Source organism: Camelus dromedarius, chromosome 18 (genome assembly GCF_036321535.1).
Source record: "Camelus dromedarius isolate mCamDro1 chromosome 18, mCamDro1.pat, whole genome shotgun sequence".
Taxonomy (NCBI): Eukaryota; Metazoa; Chordata; class Mammalia; order Artiodactyla; family Camelidae; genus Camelus; species Camelus dromedarius.
In genome coordinates, this window is record NC_087453.1 from 21969098 (window position 1) to 21992169 (window position 23072).

The 23072-nt window shown below is 36.7% G+C and overlaps 1 protein-coding gene across 2 annotated transcripts in view; it reads right to left on the minus strand.

Moving 5' to 3' along the window:
* Positions 1-23072, minus strand: part of TPX2 (TPX2 microtubule nucleation factor) — a 41577-nt gene that overhangs the window by 13085 nt on the left and 5420 nt on the right. For both annotated transcript variants that reach the window (XM_031434009.2, XM_010993892.3), the window contains exons 3-12: positions 18394-18571; positions 16417-16536; positions 14780-14906; positions 9499-9627; positions 8472-8600; positions 7693-7814; positions 6582-6733; positions 5347-5518; positions 3306-3444; positions 2469-2685 (exon numbers count right to left, since the gene is read on the minus strand). In XM_031434009.2, coding sequence (XP_031289869.2) covers positions 2469-2685; positions 3306-3444; positions 5347-5518; positions 6582-6733; positions 7693-7814; positions 8472-8600; positions 9499-9627; positions 14780-14906; positions 16417-16536; positions 18394-18499 — 1413 coding nt within the window. In that variant the 5' untranslated portion in view covers positions 18500-18571. The remainder of the gene's footprint in view (positions 1-2468; positions 2686-3305; positions 3445-5346; positions 5519-6581; positions 6734-7692; positions 7815-8471; positions 8601-9498; positions 9628-14779; positions 14907-16416; positions 16537-18393; positions 18572-23072) is intronic.

The window sequence follows — 23072 nt, forward strand, 5'->3', positions numbered from 1 at the left end:
TGGAGTCAGTATGGAAGAGGACATTAAGCAGGATGTAGACTTTTTTTAATGGTCATGTATTTTCCTAAGAACCTTTTATTTTAAAACAAGAGCATGGACCCTGAAACCATGTTACCCAAATTACTCACATCCCAGCTCTGCCATTGGCTAGTTTGTGATCTTGGACAAGTTATTTAACCTCTACAAAACAGAATGATAATAGTACCTGTAGTGTTTACCTCTTGGGTTATAATGAGAAGTAAGTTATTATACAAAGTGCTTATTTTATTTAAGTATTAGCTATTATTGTCATTATTCATGGCAAAAAGTACTGGTTTTCCATTTATATAATGATTTCATGTTCCCTTTAAAATTACTTTAACTATGAGTTCATTTTACAAATATATAAAGTCAATATTGGTATATGACATACAAGGACATAGTAAAACTTGAGAGCATGATATGCAAATTAAATAAAAAACAAAAACTTGTAGCAGGGGGAAAAGCCAGGAGCTTGGAGAAAAAGCTTATCAAAAGTAAGGGGCCAAATGCATGTTACAGAAGCCTTGAGGAAGTCATTTCTCATCTCTGGACCTTGGGTTCCTGGTGTGTAAAATGAAAAAGTTGAGCCCTTCTGGCCTCTAGGAATCTGAAATTTGCATACAACCTACATTTCCCTTATTGTATTCAGAACAGTTTCCTCAGTGAGTAAGCAACGACAAAGAAGGTACAGTTCTTGGAGACTAATCACCTGAGTGGAAAGAGCTTTCTTAAAAGGATATGTAACAGAGTTTGGCCTATCATACATGTGCATCATAGCAAAAAAGAAAAAAAAGCATTGTGAATAGAAAGAGGTCTCATATGCAGAAAGCTTTCAAACTGAAAAAAGGTACTGGGAAGGAAGAAGGGAAGAATCATTTCTAAGGATTATCATGCTTTTTTTAAAGCCTAGAAAAATATAACTTCAGACTGCTTCCGACTTAGTGCTAAGAAAATAAAATAAACAAAACTAAGTATCCAGTCAAAGGTAATACAGTCATCCCTTGGTCTCTTGAGGGAACTGGTTCCAGGACCCCTGAAGATACCAAAATTCAAGGATGCTCAAGTCCTTTATAGAAAATGATTTGCTTATAACCTATGCACATCCTCCTATATCATCCCACATACTTTAAATCATCTCTAGATCACTTATAATATCTAACACAATGTAAATACTATGAAAACAGTTGAAAATACAATGTAAATGCTATGTAAATAGTTGCCAGAGAGCAGCAAATTCAAGTTTTGCTTCTTAGAACTTTCTGGAGTTTTTTTTTTCCTGAATATTTTCAGTCCTCTGCTGGTTGAATCTGCAGACACAGAACCTGTGGATAAGGAGGACTGACTGTATATTGGTGCACAGTTTCACTTAAAACCATGGTGACTCTAAAGGACATGCAAAAAGAAAGAGGACAGGAAAACAGAGTCCTGAGTACCTGGACATAGTCAACCTAAACTTGGGGAAGAGGATGTTTTCCATCTACACAGAAATATATCTGAAAACCATCTCTGCACTTATGCAGCTGCTGAATGGCATTACTTATTCTTTGACTGTGGCATCTCTTCTTGATGGTATATTTTGTTTAAAACTGTGACTGTGAGCCACCATCAAACTACAACCCATTTCTCTAATCTAGTTTCCAGGTGCTCCTCTTGATATACTTCCTTTCTCCAGCTTAACTGACTCACTCACAGTTCCCAATAGCTGCCCCATGCTTCCCAACTTTAGGCTTTTTCTTTTTTTTCTAACTCCCACTGCCTGAGAATGCTCAGCCAGTCCATTTCATTTGCATTTCTACAAGTCCAAATTCTACTAAAAAGTGGAGAGGCAGTATTATGAAGTATTCAGATCATAGACTCTGGAGCCAGAGTGCCTGAATTCTTATCCTTGCTCCACTACTTACCAGCTGAGGGCCCTAGGAATGCTACTTAACCTCTCTGTGCCTCAAGTGCTTCATATGAAACTGGTGATGATTACAGTAAACGAACTAAAGGGGTTGTGGTCAAAATGAATGGGTTAATATACAAAAAGAGCTAAGAGCAGTGCCTAGAACATAGGGAAAGTGTCAGCTATTGTTTTTTAATAGTGACAACAACAAGATGATGACAATGACACTGTCAAGGCTCAAGTCAAATGCTTCTTCCTCCACAATGCATTCCCTGAACTTCTATCTGGAAGAAATCATTCTCTCCTTGAATTCTTATAGCACTTTTAACTGTCATCTCTCTTAGAGCACTTCTGTCTCATTTTATATTATTTACACCGATATTGTCTTCCTTAGTGGACTTTAAGTTTCCTGAGAGCAAAATCCACCTCTGACATGTCTCTCTGTCAGCCACAGCTCTTAATATGAAGCCCTGATCATAGTATCTACTCAAGCATTTGTGAGTGGGTGGACATTTGGTATGAGCAGGACACTTTTGCCAGCACAGAGCCTCATCACTCTTACCACAACATCTTCCAAGATCTTAGTAGGGCAAGGCTTGGAATGAAATTCAAAGTGCTCATCCTCCAATTTCTTCTTTGACTCTCGCTCCTGGATCCTCTTCTCAATTTCCAAATCAAAGCCAATAGGCTGAGTGGGTGGCTTCACAGGTGGTTTCTTGGGCAAGATGGGACCACCTTCAAGAATTCTGGGATCAAGTTCCTGTGCTTTAAATTTGTATCTATAAGGTGAGAATTAAGTGATGACCATAAAAAAAATGTTTTCAATAAAATGAAAACTACACAAAGAACAAAGTAAGCCAAAACCAGAAAAATAATAATCATTAGGCTTACCCATCATGCACAGCAAAATTTCAGCTCTCTCCAAGCCACTACATCTACCTCAAGAGCAAAGAATAAATAAGAAAGACTAACATTCCTATCACTTTAAAGACCGGGTTTCTCTTCAAGAAGCTTCCCCTTCTCAAAAGAAGTACAAGAAGGAATGAAAGGAACCAGGAGACAAACTCCAGTGCTAACCACATTAAGCTCCGGTTCCCTCCACAGATATTAGCTTTAATAACCCCTCGGGTAGCCATAAAAGGGTGGGATCTACCTAAACTAACCTCAGAGGACACTCCTTAACTGGAATTATAAGTAAGTTCTCCCCCCCAACTGCCACTTTACACTCCAGGACAGCTCCATATTCACACTTTCAATCCTTTCACCACAGAGGCAGGGCAGAGCCTGTCACTCAAAAGCCACAATTCCCAAGGCAAGAGAAACATCAACTGCCCCCCTTACAGGACCAAGAAGAAAGTAGGCAGGTTCTTGGAACTCTTTCACAAATACTGTAACTTACTGCTGCAGTTTCTCGAGCTCCTCGGCCTCCAGATCCGCCGCACTTTTGCAGGTCACAGGCCTTGCGCGCTGTTTGGTTTGCAGTACGGGAGTCTGGGGGTCTCTGCATATTTTGGCCACAGATTTAGAGGGTAACAGAGCTATAAAGCAAGATCATAGACATTCACTCAGCTCTCCAAGACCCCGTTTACCTGTAGGTGCTAACTCAGCTAGGCAGCCCAGAGATGCCAAACTACAGAGTGGCTGGCCCTCCACAACTCAGCTCAGCTCATGTCAGTCAACCTGACAAACATTCAGTCCCTTCTCCTCTGTCACTCTTTCCTGAGGGGTAACAATGAAGGTAGCCTTTGGGTAAACTCTACTATCATATTCTGAACCTAGAATCCACCTGTATCTGATGGATTCTTATCACTGCACAGGCCTGTGCTGCCTTTCTACTGACAATGCCAACTATTTTGCTTGTTACTGACAAATAAAACTTTTGCTTATTCCAGTTTTAAAATAAGTCCTTTGTAAAGACCAAGTAATAAGTCCTAATATTATGAATTCCCTAAAAGCAGCTACAACAAAACATCAAGACCATCTCTCACGGAAAGTCAAATGGAAAAAGTAAAACAACTATGTCAAAGGGTCGATATTAAGATCATCACCATCACTCACAGAAAATATTGATTTACCCAGCCAGGAGCAACCTTGTCAATTTTCATAATTATATAAAGTAAATCCTTTAAGTTAGACCTTATTACGTAACAGTAGGAGATAGAAACCAAATCTACTTATTTTAGAAATAACCCAGGCTTCAGAAATACCTATAACTATTACTGAGCTATAACTGTACAAAGTTTTAAATTCAAACTGCAGAAAATAATTTTTCTTTCTATTTGCCAGAACCAAGATTCCAAGAGCGGCGCATATCAGACCCTAAGAGTCATATGTTATCTGGAAAGTCATGGTTAATATCTGTATTTCTAGCAGGATAAAGAAAGACATTTAATTATTTTCATAATATAAAATTTGACAAATGGCTACTAGAACATAGTAACAGTATCAGGAAATGCTGCCCTTAAAGGGACTCATCTGGCTACATAACATAGCACTAAACAGTGTCTATACAAAGGTAGAAAAAATTTAGAAACCTTCAAAGGCAAAACAACCAGATTCTGCTTTATCCAACAATGCTACCCCTATGCTCTTGACAACCATTCTATATCACATCTCCACTCCTCAAACTTCTTTACTTTTTTGTAGAATTATTTTCAAAAAGAAAGACACTATTAGACTAGATTCCTCTCATCTGTTCACCACTAAACCTGCAAACCCATCAGCATTTGCACTCATTCCCCTCTTCCATCCTCCTTTCAAAGAGCTATCACTCCACCTATGCTAAGTATCTCTCTCCTACCTGCCTGCACAGGGACTTAGTGATTGGTTATCTCTTTTCTCTCCTGTATCTTCAACTTCTTTCCCTTCCAGGGACTTCTCAGCATACTTCTCTCTCCCTATCTTGCACCTCCCTTGATCCTTACATCTCCCTCCACATTAACAGCACTTACCATCTATTTGTTTCTGTCTCCCACTGAATTAGAAACTTGATGTTGAATAGTACCAAGTCTATTTTTCTCACTTCTACAACTCCCTACACCAAAGAGAGTGTCTGGTCTGCAGTGGTAAAACATTATGTCGAAACGCTGAACAAAAAGCACACAACCTTAAATGAATGGAATGCTTTCATTTTCTGTAGGTGAGTAAGTGTGCACTTTGACACATGGCAAAAATAGCCTTGTGTGTAGTGACATCTCACATTACCTTAATTCCCCCTTCCCAATTATTGACCAGGAGGATCAAGGTGGACAGAGAGGTGGGTGGTTTGAGAAATGTTCAACTATGTATACATTTGTTGTCTGCCTGTAGGCAGAATGCCATGCTTTAGTTCAAAAGCTAGGATCTCAACTAAAGGCAAATTTGTGCCTAAGATGTAAGCAAAGGGAATTCTAGCGGAGGTATGATTCTCCAACCAGGTATGACATTGGAAAGAAACTTACTAATATCATCCTTCTTGCTCCTCAAGTGGTATCTGTTAGGGGTCCGTTTATGGAAGGCTTCAACCTGCTCTGCAAGGGGCACATATTTAGAAGCTGTTTCATCAAATGTTCTTTTCTTCCCTTGGGACAGGTTGAAAGGCATAACAATGGTGCACCCCTTAGCCACTCGGGCCTGAAAGAAAGAAGTTGTTCCCGAAACGAAGTGTTACGAAAGACCTCAGATTGACCACAAGCCACATATTCAGCACAGACAATCAAAAGGAAAATGGCCTGTGTAAAGCCAAGATAATTACTCTTAGGTTTTTCAGTCCTTGAGCAAGGGTTATAACCAGGCTATTCCCATCTTTTAAAAAAAGGGAGAAAGGATCTAGCACCTAACAAATTGTTCGTCCTGTAATAGTTCATAAGATGATTTTTCCCAAGCATGTTAAGTTTTGAAGCAATTAAGAGCAAGTTCTCTTAACTGGAAGGGAAAACAATGGCTGCAAAGGTATCCCACTCCCATTCCCCTTTAAAAAAAAAAAAAAAAAGAATTGAGTCTGGGTCTGGATCAGGTCAGACAGCTGCCTGAATCAAATTCCTCCACACATCCTACCAAAAACTGACTGATGAAGAAGCCTATTCCTTAGATCATTAATTTTGATAAAACTGGTCTCTGACTGGGGAAAAAAAAAAATCTTCAAGGACCTACATCTCAAAGGAAGAAGCACAATCCCAGGATTTATGACTGTAGAGGACTAACTTCAACAAGTGATGATGCTGACTGCAAATTCAAGTAGAAATTCTCACTGCTAGAATTTTTATTTAGGATTGTTACTGTTTTTGTTAGTGCTCTGGTAACAAAACTGCATAGGATCTGAGTGGTCTGCCCCAACCTCATTCTCCTCATAAACTCTGTTATATTTTGCACACAACTTTGCAGACACAAGCTTTTTTCAAAAATTTTGTAATCGCACAAGCTGTAATAAGCCTATACTTAACAGTTTGCCACACACAATTCTGTGTTTTGCATACATTCTCAATTCAATTTTCACAGCAACTTGATGCCTCCCAGAGACATAGAGTGATTTATCCAAGATTATACAGCTAACAGGAGGCAAAGTGAGGGTGTAGATCTACCTTAACTCAAAAGCATATGCTTCTCTAATTACATTATTCTAAGTAGTGACCACAAATACTACACCAAATCCTCACTGAATTAGTAACAAAAATATTAATTTAGTCCATTAGCTTACAGGAGATTGAGGATGCTTTCGCAGTTCAGATGTAAAGTTCACTTCCTTATACTCCTCCTGGTTCTTAGGATGTTGTTTAATTCGCTCATCTGTGCGGAAGTGGAAGTCAACTGATTTGGTCACCTGGCTCACCGATTTCTTCACAGGGTGCCCTAAGTGAGGAACAGAGTAAAACACACATGTAACACTAAGAACAGAGAACATAAAGTAAGTCCCCATTTAACCAGTTCTTTCGGTATTTCTATTATCATAGATTTGACTTTGTTTACACTCCACATACAACCCAACACTTGAAACAGTCCTCAGGGAAACCAATATATGTGCCTTATTCATTGAGTACTATTGGGTTGGAGGCCCTTTGGTCAAACTACAATAAGGCAGCACAGGGAAGAATAATCCCATCTCTGGGTGTGGTCATAGCTCTGGTGACACAGAGTAACTGGAACACTTCTGGTAGGAAAAGCTATGAATTAACTTTAAAATACACTCAACTAAACATCTCTAAGAGAGAGACCCTATAAACACTAGAGATGCTTTTTCAACCTGGTAAACAGAGCTTTATAACTTTGACTCCACCAATAATAATTATGCCAGAGCAAAGGAGAAATCTATCCCTTCAGGTCCCTCATCCTTTTCTTCCATAGCTACTACTGGATTCACTCAGCTTTCTCTTCCTCTGCCTAGGATAAAATGGGAAAACAGCAGCAAAAAACTGGTCTTCCCAATTGCTTTACCTTCTTTCTCAATCCTAGTTCTTTCTTTTCTAATACAAAGAAAAGGAATTAGGAGGAAAAAGAAGGTGGGAATTAATTTTACTTGGAGAAAGGAGGGAAGTCCTCATGAAAAAAGGCCTCAAAAGATAGGTATGACTTCTCCAGTTAAAGAGGGAGAGGAATAGCATGCTCTAAGAAAGGACCAATGTATGTAAAATGTTCTAGGAAATGATTATTGGGATAGGAATGGGACCCATGTTAAGCCTTCTAAGTAAACACATCTTTTTATGCTGACCACTGACCAAGACAGACTTTTTTGCTTTAGAGACTTCAAAAACCCTACCAAGATTATGAGAAACACCCCCTCATAAATCAGACTCAGTCAGAACTAAGCTGACCTGCTCCTGAAAGAGCAAATTTTTTGAATTCTTCATTCTTTTTCCGCATCTCCATCACCTCTTGCTGCATTTTTTTTCTCTTCTCTAATTCTTGCTCCTCAGTACTTTGTAGAATCTTCTGCCTAAACAGCAAACCAGTAAAGGAGATGAGAGGGGACAGGAGAAAGAGACTCAATGTTTCAAAAAATCTAAAGGGATTATATAGATTAGATTTTTAACATATGACAAAATAACCAGCAAAACCAAAAAATATTATCTAATAAATCAATATTAACTTAGGTAACACTATGGAAAAAAGATACAAAATTTATTCCAAAATATTGATGAAAATTTAGAAATAGTTAAATTTAATTTTATAGAATGTTAACAATCTTTCAAAAAGGGGTAAAGGTGAAGATTTTGCAGCAGTACAGAAAATAAAATAGTCTCACAGTGAATGAGTAAAGCAGAACCCAAAGACTTTATACACTGATTATAAAAAATATGCATTTCACTTAAGTAAAGTTCAGAATGGAGCTTTGCAAAATAAAAACTGTTCAATTTAGATAGTTATAACCTTTACTAACTTTTTCCTTTTATATTTCTTTTACATTTGTTTTAATATATTTTTCTCAATGTGTAAGACTCAAGTATCCACAAGGACATAAAACAATTTACCATACCAAGGTTACAGCTTTAGGAGTTTCCCAAGCTCCATATGCATCAAACAGATTGTAAATTTACCCATTTGTAATTTTATTCTACAGAGTCTAAAGTTGAAATTCAGGAAAGAATCATACCTTACAGGTGGGATACACGGCACAGTATGTCTGGTCTTGGCTTTCTCTGGGGAAGACTCATTCTTTTCGGAAATATCTTGATGAGCATTGCTTTCTTCCTCTTCCTTTGCCTTCTTTTTATTTTGAGAACTTGAGTTCAAAAGGACAAAAAACATCTTCTCAGTTCCCTGCAGCATATCCTGCTCTACCCTCCTCCCCAGATCTACCACACATGGCTTAAATTTTCTCATTCTTTAGGACAACAACCATGCTTCAGCAGCAAGATTCTTCCAAATAGTATCAATCAGATCATATATACCAACGGCTACAATGGGTAAACTTTGAGAACACCAACAGAAGTCAAGGTAAAAGTTGTCTGGTGATGGTTCAGGAGGATAGGAAGGGATTCTAAATGCTCATCATCAAATGAACAAATGCCAGACAGCTAGTTGTCTTCCTAATATGTATCCACCTTCTTTCTTATTAATACAACTCCTATTTTGTTTGGGGCAACAATGTATGAAGGCAAAAAATACTATACTTGTTTCAACCATCTCTACTGCAATTAGAGTGGATCTAATTTACAGTTTGGTCAACTGAGGTATAACATAAGGGTTTCTGGAAAATACTTCACTTTCCTGATATGGGTGCTGCCCCTCTTTCTTTGCCAGACCCTTCTTCTCTTGAACATGGATATGATACCTACAGATATACAGCAGCTATCTTGTAACAATGAGACAACAAGTACAAGGAAGAAGCTAAGAAACAAAGAGCAGCCACCTTGAGCAACAAGTATGGGAAAAAAAAAAAAAAACTAAGACTCACAGAGATGTCATTGAACCAAATAAAGCTAGCAGTAAACTAGACTTGTGTGAAGCAAATAATTCACTATTCTTTAAGCCACTCTAGTTAAATGGCTGTTACCTTCGGCAAAATACATTCCCAACTGATAAAAATAAGAACAAGCACCACATATTCCACTTGCTCTTATCACAGGAGCAAACAGAGGTAAAACCTATGCCAACTGACAGAAGCTGTGGCTACTTACACTTTCATTTTTTTGGGGGGTGGAATTTCGTTGATGATTACAGGAGTAGCACATCTCTTGGCTTTCATTTTTACATGATGTTTTTCTTTCTGTTCCAAATTCTTCTGAGCAGAGAGTCTAAGAGATCTTCTATGGTAGAAGAATTCATAAAACTTATCTTTAATGAGTACATCTACTAGATATGCAAATGCTCTTCAGAAATGTGAAAATATGTCACACTATGAAGGGTTATAAAAAATGGTATTATTTCCACTCTAAAAATCTAGTATCTTCTTGTCTTACTGATAGTTTTTTAAATTTCACCATAAATTGTTGGTACTTTAGTGCATTGGTGTTCATAAATTAGACCTCCATAAAGCTGATTTAATTTTGTAAAAAGGCACTGGCAATCACTTGGTGCAACTCCCTCCTTTTAGAGGTATGAATAAAAGTAAAAAGAGATGAGGTGACTTGACCCTGTGACATAGCTAACTGCTGTCAGACTTGAAATTAGAAATCAGGTCTCCTGGAAATTTACTAACGTGTTTATTTTCTCCTGTTTTAGCCATGGCACCCCTTTTTGTTAAAATATATAACACATAACAAAAAGTGCACAAAGCAAAACTTAAGTTAAATGATTACAAAGTGAAGACTCATGAAATCACCTCCTAGGCTAAGAAACAAAACACTAGCAGCAGGTGCTACCTTGACTTTTACAGTAATCATTACTTTTTCTTTATCATTTTATCATACAAACATGTATTCCATAAATATGGTACATTTAGAAAGGAAACAAAAAACTTTATACTATAATCAGACTATTTTAAGTATTTTTTCTATCTGGTTTATTTCACTCACTATTATGTCTGTGAGATTCAACCACACTGATTCACAGTTTTGAGTCACTGATTTTCAATGCTGTATAACACTGTAGGAATGTACTACTATTTATCCAGTCTACTGCTGATTCTTACATATTGTTGCACACATTGTTGGATATGTTAACTCATAAGATTGCTAGGTCATAGGACGTTGGTTTATCAACTAAAGTTATTTTCCAAAGTACTCATACCAATTCATGCTTACACTGACAAATCTTTAAGAGTCCAACATTGCTCTACATTCTCCTAAACACTTGGTACTGTCAAATGATTTAATTTTAGTCATATAAATTGGTATACAGTAGAAGTTCATTGTGGTTTTAATCTGCTTTTTCCAGTGAGTTTGAGCACCTTTTCACATGTTTATTGGCCATTTGGTTGTCCTCTTTCATAAAGTGCTAGTTAAATCTCTTGGTTGTTTTTTACTGCATTGTCAATCCTTTGCTAATTGGCTAGTAGGAATTCTTTATATACTGTGAATATGAGCCCTCTGTAGGTTTTAAGTGTTACAAATATCTTCTCCTAATCCGGGGATTGGCTTTTCACTCTCTTTATGGTTATCATTTGATTAGGTAAATATGCTCAAATACAACAACCTCCTTCTCTAAAAGCATGTCAATGCTTTTCTTTGTGGATTCTACTTCAACTTATCAATATCCAAAATGAAAACCTTTGGGATTTTTATAGAGATTTCATTGAATCGACAGATTGGATAAGGAGACTTGACATATTTACAGTAGAGTCTCCCAAACTATGAACATGGTATGCCCTGCCATTTATTTAGATCTTGGTTAATTTCCCTCAATACTTTAAGATTTATTATTATATATTCACATTTTTATGAGATTGCATAGACTACCTAATTTTAAAATCTTTATCATAGGGAATTTGAAACATAACTAAAAAATGAGAATATTATAATAAATCACTAGGTACTCATCATTCAGCTTTAAAAATGATTAACTTACAGCCAATCACATTGTCAATTTTCCCTCCATCCACTCCCTAGATTTTAAAGCAAATCTCAAATTTCTTATCTTTCATCTGCAAATATTTTCGTATCAATCTCTCAAAGTACTCATAAAAACAAATACATGGAGTAATGCAGAGTGAATTTATCACACAAATCTTCTTGCATATTATCATAAAATGTAGACAAAATACAAAAATATAACTATTTGAAGGCACTGTAAAGTGACCAAAAGCAGGCAGAAAAAGAGGAACATTTATCCATGAAAAGCAGCAACTGCAAAGGTTAAGAATTATAAGTTAGTAGCTTTTTTGCCTGAGGGCACTCCCCAAATGTGGCAGCTACAGCAGCAGAAAACTCTAGTCTCACTGGCTATAGATAACAGAAGATAGAATTCAAGGCCAGTACAGCAGCTGGAAATTTAGGAGAAAAATCCTGGAAATGAAAGAGCTACAGAAAAGCTGTCACCCAAAATCTGAGCCAAAACTCAGCACAAATTCCTATGTGCTACTATATATGCTATGTATACACACATATGCTAACTATGCATATTTAGGGGAGTCTAAGGGGGCCCCAGTGAAAAAGCAAAAACTGGTGAGGTGTCCATCCTTAAAGACGTAAGTGCACTAGGTGAGACTGGTGAGTTTGCTGCTTTTTTTATTTAGTGCATTCCCCAATGTGTATACAGTAGAATCCTACACAGCTTAAGTCTTACTAAGCTTTAAGTGTCAGAAGACAAACATTGGGGCTGGCAAAACAGCTAGAAACTTAGGAGCAAAACTCCAGAAGCAAGAGAACCACAAAGAGGATGAACACTTAAACCTGAGTATAACCTCTACTCAGTCTTGGCGGACCACTAACATTTTCAGGCACAGCAGAGACTCTAGGGAGCCAGACCAAAAAAGCAACTACATATGCAGATATATGAATGGCCAAATATTACATGAAAATGAGACCAACATCATTAGTCATCAGAAAAACGCAAATTAAGAACACAATGAAATATAATTAAAGAGAATGACAATACCAAGTGTTGGCCAGGATGTGGAGAAACTGATACTCTCATATATTGCTAATAGGTATGTAAAATGGTACAGTCACCTCGGAAACCATTCTGGCTGTTTCTTATAAAAACACACTTAACAGTATGGCCCAACAATTCCACTCCTAGATAGTCACCCAAGAGAAACACATTTCCTCATGAAAAATCTACAGGCAACTAATCATAGCAGCTTTATTCATAATAACCCCAAACTGAAGCAACTCAAATGTCCTCAACTGGTTAATGGATAAATTGTGGTATATCCATTCAATAAAATTTATTATCAGCAATAAAAAGGAACAAAATATTAATACATGCAATGACATGGATGAATCTCAAAAGCACATGTTCAGTGAAAGATGGCAGATAAAAGAGTACATACCATACAATTCCGTTTATAAAAATATCTAGAACAGGCAAGATTAATCTATAGCAACAGAAATCAGAACAGTGGTTGCTTCTGGGTGGGGGGTGGGAGAGTGAGAAAGCAGAAAGAGCGAGCAGTAAAAGTTGACTGCAAAGGGGTAGGAATGAGGAAACATTCTGAGGTGATGGACATGTTCTATATTGATCATGGTGTCGTGGTTGCATGGTGTTATACATTTGTCAAAACTAATCAGACTGTGCATTCAAGATCTGTACATTGTACTATATGCAAATTATACCCCAATAAAATTGATTTTTTAAAATGGACATGGTTTCATAAATATTAGAAAGAAGGCAAAGTACATGAAGACATGACCATTTTGGACTATCACTTAAACTCAGCATACAATGATGTTATAAAGTCAAGAGAAGAATTGCTGGGTGTCTTTAGGGAGAAATCACTAAGAGATGAGATTACAAGAATTAAAATGTATATTTGTAGTAAAGCAACACCTGCATGAAGAAATTATTACTGTAGACTAAGGCCTTGTTAACTCTTAACTATTCTGTGTCAAAAGAGTTATGGCCATCTTTTAGCCTATTCATCAAAACCATGTGAAAATGAAATAGTGAATTTGTATGATTATCTACACCTTCCCTATTTCATCTACTGTTCCTTTCTATATTAGGCATCCCTGGACTAAGATAAATCTGAGATCTGAGATAAATGGCACTAATGTTTTACTTCTTCATGCATTTTCATAATGCAGTATCATTTACAAACTAATGTCACATGTTACCTTATTTGCTATTTCTTGCAATAAGCCTGAGATACGTCAGTAAACTAAGGTTTTGAGTATTAGAGGTACCTGCCTTTAAAACAAAACAAAAAAACAATTCAGGTCTTCTGACTCTGAGAACAGCTGGCTTTAGGTCATATCATCATTTTCAAAAATCACTCCAGAATTCAGTCAGAATGTGGGACATTTTTAGTAATCATATACATATACAAAATGGAGAAGCCAAGACACTAACACTATTCTGGATTCTGAAAAAACCTATAGGACACTGGGTCCCTTTTCCGTAGGCCTCACTTAACAATCTAAACATGGAACAGAAACCACAGTATCAACCAATAGCAATCTCTTATATCTCCTGTGATACATACCTAGTTGGTTGAGATCTCATAGAATTCTTTAATTAAAATGGGCTTCTTAACTAGGAAAGATTAAAATCAGCATGTATGATACCATCCTCAAATGGTGATCCTCTTATACCAGCCTGAGGCTTTGTAAAGGGTCATTTCATTACTTCTGAGCAATAGTATTAGAAATACTCTGCCATTCCTCTTCCTTGAGGATATTCTGGTGACATCAAAGTATAAAGCAATAAACAGTCCTAGAATTTAAACTCTATGAGTGAGTGGTAATTATTAGGTGGTAAAAGTTTTTAAAAATCTAATTTGAATATTCTTTTGATTACTGCCATCTGAAGACAACTAATATTAAGACTGACAAACATTGTGTTTTGGTTAAAAAGAGGATACTGAAACCAAGTGCAACATTCAAAGACATTAGATTTCGGAAGTCACTAATGCCAAGAGTGCAGCTTAACCCACCCACCCATCCATCCACCCGTTTGCTCAGTTTTTCAGCTTTGCTCCTACCAGACACTGTTAGGCACTAAGCATACATGATACCTGCCCTTATGGAGTTTACTTACAACAGGAAAAAAATCTGTCAAATATCCACACAAATAAACGTAAAATGGCAACCCATGTTGCTAGTGCAGACAGCAAGGACTCTGGAGCCAAAATGATCAGTGTGAATCCTGTCTCTGAAATAAATTTGCCTTAGGCAAGCCACTTAGCACCTCTGAGCCCTTATCTATAAATCAGGCATATTATGTATAACTCATAAATGTTATGAAGATTAAAAAAGGTAACACGAAGAGTCCAATGTAGTTCACATAGTAGATGCTACAGTTACTATTCTTTGAACATTATTAATATAATCACCACTTTTGAGCCCCAAACAGTCCTACCTCTGAGGCTGAGCTGTAGTATTTCTTGTTGTGGTTCCTTTGACTTTTACAGAAGAATAAGCATTTGATGGAATGGACTCTTCCACCAGATTTTCTTTTTCCGCCTCTTTGTTGTAAGTGTTGTCAACTGCAGGAGAGCAAAAACTAGTCAGTACTCAAATCCCAAGGAAACAAATCGGAGATGAGAGATACATCTACATGTATATGACTTAATACAAAACACTAGATTGAAAATTTTGTGTGTGTATATATCCCTCTCAAACAGTGGAACCTTTAGTTCCAATAAAATCTTATGCAGAAGATCACTTTATTAAAGCTATTTTGGTTGAAGCAGAAATGAAGTATCCAGGGGCCCTGCCTATTTGCCAGCCTGAGGTACTACCTCAGAAAAAATAATCCCAAACACATTCTCATGACATTTAAAAAAAATAAAATTCTGAAAGTTTCCATAGAGAAAAAGAAATCACCTAAGTAAGGAAAATAGGATAAGCTGAATTCCTCATCAGTTAACACAGGATGATAAAAGACAAAGGAACAATGCCTTCACAGAAGTCAAGAAAAAAAATCTTTTCATCTGTAATTCTATATTAAGTTCAACTTTCAATTGTGAATGAAGCTGGAAAGATGACATTTTCAGACATGTGACAATTCAAAGTTGTCCTCTCCTACACCTAATATTAGGAGTTCCCTGAGAATGTACCCCTGCAAAATGAAGAACAAATGAAAGAACACAAGAAAGAAGAAATAAGATCTAGGAAACAAGGCAGCAAAAATACTAAGATGATATTAAGAAAAATAATTCCCTCCCCAGATTAAGAGGTTATACCTTTCAAGGATCATTGTCCAATATGAAACTGAGAACTGGTTCTTTGAAAAGATAAACAAAATTGATAAACCTTTAGCCAGACTCATCAAGAAAAAGAGAAAAAGCCCAAATTCTCTTTTTTTAAAATCTTTTTTTTTTAAATTGAAATATAGTCAGTTTACAATGTTGTGTCAATTTCTGGTGTAAAGATTAATTTTCAAATGTTCTAAATTGATTGTGATGATGGTTGCACAACTACACTGTGAATATGAAAAAACATTGAAATGTACACTTTAAGCGGGTGAATTGTATGATATATAAATTACAGCTAAATATAGCTGCTATTTCAAAACAAGAATCATTTTTGAGAATTTAGGACTTATTAAAGAATTCTTCTCTTATTCTAATCAAATAGACAATACTTTGCAGATTTAGTAAATGCTAGTTTAAATGTCAATCATCTTTCAAAGTAAGATATATGACTCAAAGAATTCTTGTACAGTGTGCAAGCAGTACATTCTTCTCTCCTGCTGTTTTGTTTCCCAGCCAGATTCAGGTTAGGGTACATTAAATTTTATCATAAAAAGAAAACAGTTATGTATCTAAGCAATAAAATTCTATGTTAGCTTAATTTCCAAAAGATTGGGGAAAAAATGTAGCACTAAATCATTAGTTTCACATTCACCATGAAATAAGTAAATGAATTAGCCCATTTCACCAATTAAAAACCAAGGGATACAGCATTTAGGTAATTTCCCCAGATCCCTCAGGTTTCTAATATACTGCTTCACCATTCTGCCAAGGAGCTTTTTTCTGAGATGTTCTTTCTTACCTGGTCTCAAAGGTGTGAAATCTTGGTGAAGATTAGCCTTTCTCAGGGGAGTTTTGCCCTGAAAAAGCCCTCCTGTACCATTCTTTCCAGGAAACTTATTCTCCAAATTGGCCTTCTCCTCTGTGAAAAAGTAAAACCATCATCATCTAAACAATCAGCAGAGAAGCAAAATAAATCAGTGCCATATACTTAAAATGGGGCCTAAAGCCTCCTACCAGTAGACTTCTAACTCATTTGGCAAGTACTAGCACAGTTCTAGTGATCAAGAAGAAATAAGAACACATTGTACATCAGAGATAGAGACTGCAAAAACTATCACTAAAACACTGGCAACACTGCAACAATGTATTAGAAAAAAGGAGAAGTGCAGACTCTGCATTGTGATTAGCTTACCTTTGCTTGATACACTTTAGGGCCATACAAGCATAAACTGGCCTTATCTACCACGTAAATACATCATGTTCCTCTTAAAGAAAACTGTAGCCAGCAAGATCTGTAAGGCTTACAAGGGACACCTTACAGTCTATAATTGAGTTGAGGTTCTTCCTCAACTAGGCGAGTGTGGGGTATGTGAGGATGGAACAGAGCTAGGCTCTCAAAAAATTTTATCTTTGGTTCTGCGGTACATAAAGGCTAGGGCAAAGCAGTGAAAAGTGTGTTCCACCAACAGCTGACTAATAGAAGCTTCAGGAATGCAGTGAGTCCCAGCACTAACTCTATGAACATACACTCTGATTGCAACTGTGTAAAAAGATGTGATTATTTAGAAGAAAATTAGGAAGTAATATATTAGAGCTAAGGTGATTTTGAAAAAATTGTGGGATTCATTTTTTCTTCCAAACTGTATTTAATAGTATTGTTATATTTCCTTTCCGATTTTCAAGAAAACCTTGGAAAAAGAGCTAGTCAGACAATCCAGCTACTTCTCAGGGTTTCAGTGGATAAGGGCATAGGGAAGACCTCTGAGTGGCAGATGACTGTCTCATCCACCCTTCCTCCTACACCACTCCCAGCAGACCCCTCCCCTCAGGATCCCCACCGCATCTCATTAAAGTCCTTTTCCAAGACAATGGTATGTGCCATCACATTTAGACACTACATTATAAGTGTTGAGTATAGCTGCAATGGACTCATTTCTGTCCCCCAATACATACTGATTTCTCCGAATGAGGAGAAAAAGGACATGAGAAAGAAAAAAATGAAAGTGCCCCAGCAACTACTAGCCTGACATATCACTGGCCTCATATTTTATTCCAACGTAATATAAAAACAAAATCACATCCTTACTTGTTGACCTGGTGTCAGGGTTTGTGTCATACCACACGACCCAACAACAAGCAATCCAAACTCTATTTGGAGATTTGGTTCTGAGTAGTATAATCCCTCCATTTAAAAATGAACTGGGGAGAGGCAGCAATAGGGAGGGGAGTATAGTTATAAAAGGGCAACATAGGATCCTTGTGATGTTAGAACTATTTGCTATCTTGGCTGTGGGGGTAGATCAACAAACCTACATAGGTGATAAAACTGCAAAGAACTTAATACACATAAATAAAAAGAAGTACAAGTGAAACTGGGGAAGTGTGAGTAAGATTGGTGGAGTGTATCAGTATCACTGCCCCAGTTGCAATATTATACTCTATGTCCAGTGACAGTAGAGTAAGTTTTTATGTGGTTGCCCTCACTACAGACATGTCTGAGAATTTCACTCAGCTTTGCCTTATCTGGATTTCCCCATATGTTCCTAAAGCTTAAATATTTGTCATTCTTAACTGTAAAATACTGATTTCTACTGATAGTCCTTTCCCAAAATAGTGAGAATTTCAATTATTTCTATCATATCATGGATGACAAAGTACCTTGCAGAAAGAAATTTATATTTTAGTTATTTTCTTAAAACTCTTTCTATTTTTGAAAGGTCCTCAGCACAAAGCAAACCACTGACCCTAAAAGTGACCAAATAAAGCAGACACTTACCAAACCAGGAATCTATGTTTTGGGTATCTTCCTCATCATTCAAAGATGTAAAATTGATGAAGTCCGTGGGAGCATCATAGGAATAAGAGGTTGTAAGTTGTGACATTGTTCCCCACCCTTGGTGCAGAAGAGCAGGTTTTCCCCAGCGTTCGTGTCACTTTTCTCAATAAGTCACCTCCTAAGGAAAGAAAGGGTTCAGAAACTTGGTTGTACATTTATCTAAGGTACTGATTCCCTAGCAATTACCTTGCTTTTACTATCATATCTGCAATTCTGAAAACCACCTGGGCAGTATGTCTTACTTTTCAAATCACACTAAAAGTTAACTTTGCTTCTTTGGTAACTTGAAGGACTCCTTAAGGTAAATATGTTAGAATTAGGGAAAGGGCAAATTTGATGAACACACCATGTGCTGTGACAGGTGTTTTACATTCATTATTTTATTTTCCCTCAATCTACCGTTTTCTCATTTCTAGCCTCCCCCACATTAAATTTACTTTCTCTCTACCCTGAAAAACCCAATTTCTGAAACACACCATTAAATTTTATACATGCCAACCAGTATCTTACTCATCATTCAAAGTTCAATTCAATTCTCTATAAATTCTTTCCCAGTTTCCAGCTATCATACATACTTGTTACCTCTCCAAAGGCATAGTGCTTTTTTGCCAACCAATTTTATATTAGTTAACTATGCAAATGTCTCTCCTAGTAGACACTAAGTTCTTATAGGCAAGGATGGGTTTTACTCACTTGTGTATACCTTATCCATCCATCAAGGTGCTTACAACAGTATCTCACGCATAGTAAGAGTTCAATACAGTTTTGCCAAGTACAAGCTTTTTCTTTAGAAAATGCTTTCATAAAAATACTATTCCTGGGCATGAAGAGAAAGACTCAAAAATATATAAAAGGCACAACATGCAAATGGGGTAAAAGAAACAAGTCAAACAAAGATATGGGCCTATCCCTACTTTTCTGTACTTTAAGTACTGTCCTGTGTCCTGTCCTGCTGAAACCTTGTGCGTTAAGAAAATAGCTGAAAGTAATCTGAAAAACAGCCTAGAGGCTACACTCACTGGCAAATAATTTCCCTATGAAACACAATGAGCCATTTGTCTTCACACAGAACAACATGTACTTAAAGTATTCTGTATCTTGGAAGAGAAGTAAATACTGGTAACACAAAGGAATTTAAAATCTAGACAGGAATCCTATCACAATAAATACGACAGTATAAACATTTAAATTATATAGTACAAACTATAAGTATAAAGAGAATTCAAGACTAAGTCAAGCTTAAGTCAAGCTATGATAAAATATTTTTCACTAAACACCATCAAAATAGTAACTGTACTCTTACAGAAGTCACCCCCTATATCACCAAGCTTCCAAGCTTGGAGTAGCCATGGGACAGTTCTAGCCAATGAGAACAAAGTAGAAATCTGCCGAGAGATTCATAGAAAAACTCTTACCTTCCTGATACAGCTACAGCCCTTGTTCTCGCCCTTTCCCTTCATCCTTCCTGCCTTGAAGGCAGATGTAATGACTGGAGCTATAGCACTCATCATGTACACAGGAGTGAATGGCAAAGAGAATAACAGACAATGGTCCAGACATCAGAGATACTGGTCACTGATAATCAAATATCAGCAACCATCTATTTCCAGACAATAAAACTCTTTTTGTATAAGCTGTTAAAGTCACATTTTCTGTCACATATATATAGGCAAAAATAATCCCCCAACATAGAAATCCAGAATTCTAGCCCCGTCTCTGGCATGACAACAAGCAAGTCACTCCAAATTTCTGCCTACCTGCTTCCTATAAACAAATGAGAAAGTATTTTGAGTGCTATGAAATACACTACCATGTGATATAATCACTGCCTTTCGACCTACTGATAGTTTTCCTTTTCTTGACCACATTTCTATTCAAAGGACCCTACTGAAAGATTCTCCCGCAACTGACAGTGGTTAAAATTCCCCTGCTGCAAGGAAGAAGTCTCCCTGTTCTTGTGAACAAACATGCTGGAAGACATGGGAAAATCTTGGATTCCCATGATCTTAATGCCTAACCCAGGTCACTGGGAACACTTCCCAGGCAGGAATGTAATGAAGACAATTAAAGCTGGGGGAGGAAAGAGGCAGGAATGTAATATGTAGCAACTCCACTTAGCCTCCTAAAAACTATGATTCCACCAAAGGATGCTGCTGAAAACCACCCAGAAAGTATTCAAATTTAACCCCTCACATCCTTTTTATCTTTTTTAATTATGCAGCTATACTGCTAGCCTCTTTGGAGGGTAATTTGCGTTTTCCTTTTTGATAGATCTTGCCAAATGTAGAAATTTATCTTATTGATGTGTATTTATGCATATGTAAGTATAAAAAAAATTCACATAGCAGCCCTTGTTCTCGCCCTTTCCCTTCATCCTTCTTGCCTTGAAGGCAGATGTAATGGCTAGAGCTATAGCAGCCATCATAGATAGATTATTTGAATAAATTATGGCACAATCATATAATGAAACATTAAGTAACTTTATATATGTGATATGTACAAAATGAACTCCAAGAGCTATTAAATGAAAAAAGTAAAATGTACAAGTGCATGCTACCATTCAGGTTAAAAAGAGGGAAAGGGGTAATGTATACTCATATATACCCTTACACATACATAATTATGAAAAACACAAAAGTGTTAACAGTATTTGGGTCTGGGAATAAAGCTTGGCAGGTCTGGGCCAGGCGAAGACTTCACTACATGAACTTCTATACTTTTTGTATATGTTTTGTTACATAAATGCATACCTTATCAGTTTAAAGAACTAGTTAAGCAGTATTATTTCCTCCTAAATCTTTGTTTACAGTCCAGAAGTCACTAGGCTTTCTGGAATTTTTACTAAATATTCTTATAATCCAGCAATAATTGTTAAACCTTTTGATTTTTGGAAATAATGCTTCACATTTACATGGCCTGCAAACTGGCTATTAACTTTACATATCCAAACACTACACATTTTTTTTAATGTTTCTGTATAAAAGTAAAATGTTCCTGTATATTGACCTATTAAAAAGGTATATAAACTTGAAACAAAGTTAAAAAATAATAATAGCTATTAATTACTGAGTATTTATGACATGCCAAACACTGTTGGCAGTGTTTTACTTGTATTAACTCACTAAATTCTCATAGTAATCCTATGAAGTAGGTACCATTATCTTCATTTTCCAGATGAGGAAACTGAGACACAGAGAGATTTACTACTTGTTCATGATCATGCAACTAAAAACCAGCCAAGCCAGGACTGGAACCCAGACAGGCCCGAAAGGGGGTGTCCTTATCCACTGCCTCTCATATTTAGTTAAAAATAGATATTTATAAAGAACAATATCAAATATCAAGGAGCAAGAGACAAAACCATTTATAGATAATAACTTCCAAATACTACCAGTACAGGCCAAGTACTTCACCAGGCACATCACATAAATCATCTCATGTGAACTGCATTAACAATATAGAAGGCAGATGACATCATCACCATTTTACAAATAAGGCAACTGGCTCAGAGAAGTTAAGCTACTCTGAGATCACCAACTAGCAGGTAGCAGTGTTATAGGATTCCAAAATCTGGGGTCACTATAATATACAGGATTTCCTATAAATATTCCTTCAAATATTAGGTAGGTAACCAAATCTTACTAACCTGTTAGACAAATATAAAAATAAACCCTGCTCTATACAAAAATTAAGCATCCCTGACAAGTTGTTCATAGAGAACACTCTGGTAAATTAAAATCCATATTCTAAATACACCAGGAAAGCTCTGAGCTGAATCTTCCTTAAAGTAAAATATCACCCTTTAACTTCTCTTTTTTTTAAGTTTGTACTCTTGCATATAAATTTTTGCTATAAATAAGACAGAGGTTAGTCTGAACCTCTCAGTAGATATTCCAGAGTAAAAGAGACTATGAAAAGGGTATTCAAGCATCGGAAGGAGGGATGTCCTCTGAGATCTACTAAAAGGCAAAGCGGCTCAAACCTAAATATACCTTATCTTTATTTAGGTGATATTTTAAAACCAAAATCCTATTTTCTAAAAATGACTTCTTTTTAAAAAAGCTTCTCTTGAGCTATCTTTTGGTCTTATATGGCCAACTCAAGAGACCACCCCACAACCACCACCAAAAAAAGAGGACAAATAAATAAATACATATGAATTGAGAAGTCTGACTTTCCTAAATAACGGGTGATAGCACAAGTGGATGAGCAAAACAAAAAGTTAACTACTGGGTTATGCCAGCTTCACTACACTGCCTCTCCCACAAATAATAAATATTAGGATTCAAAACCTTCAAAAATTAAATGCCTAGTGGGAAATGGAATAGGCCAGGGCCAAAGCCAACCGTTTAAATGAGAGAGCCCCAAGCAGGGTGGAACTGGACGCCTTCCTGCACCCCTTAATCAAGATTGAATTTCTGTCAACAGGTTTCACTGAAGAAAAAAAAAAAAAAAAGGCATATGCGTCAAGCACATTCCCCTACACAAATCAAGCTGCCAAGCAAAAGAATCAGCTTCACATTTCAAAATTATCTGAATCCACCACAGCTTCAGACTCCTGCAAAATTAGAAACATTCTGAGTGAAGATAGCTCTTTCTGACCAATAATCCTACAACAG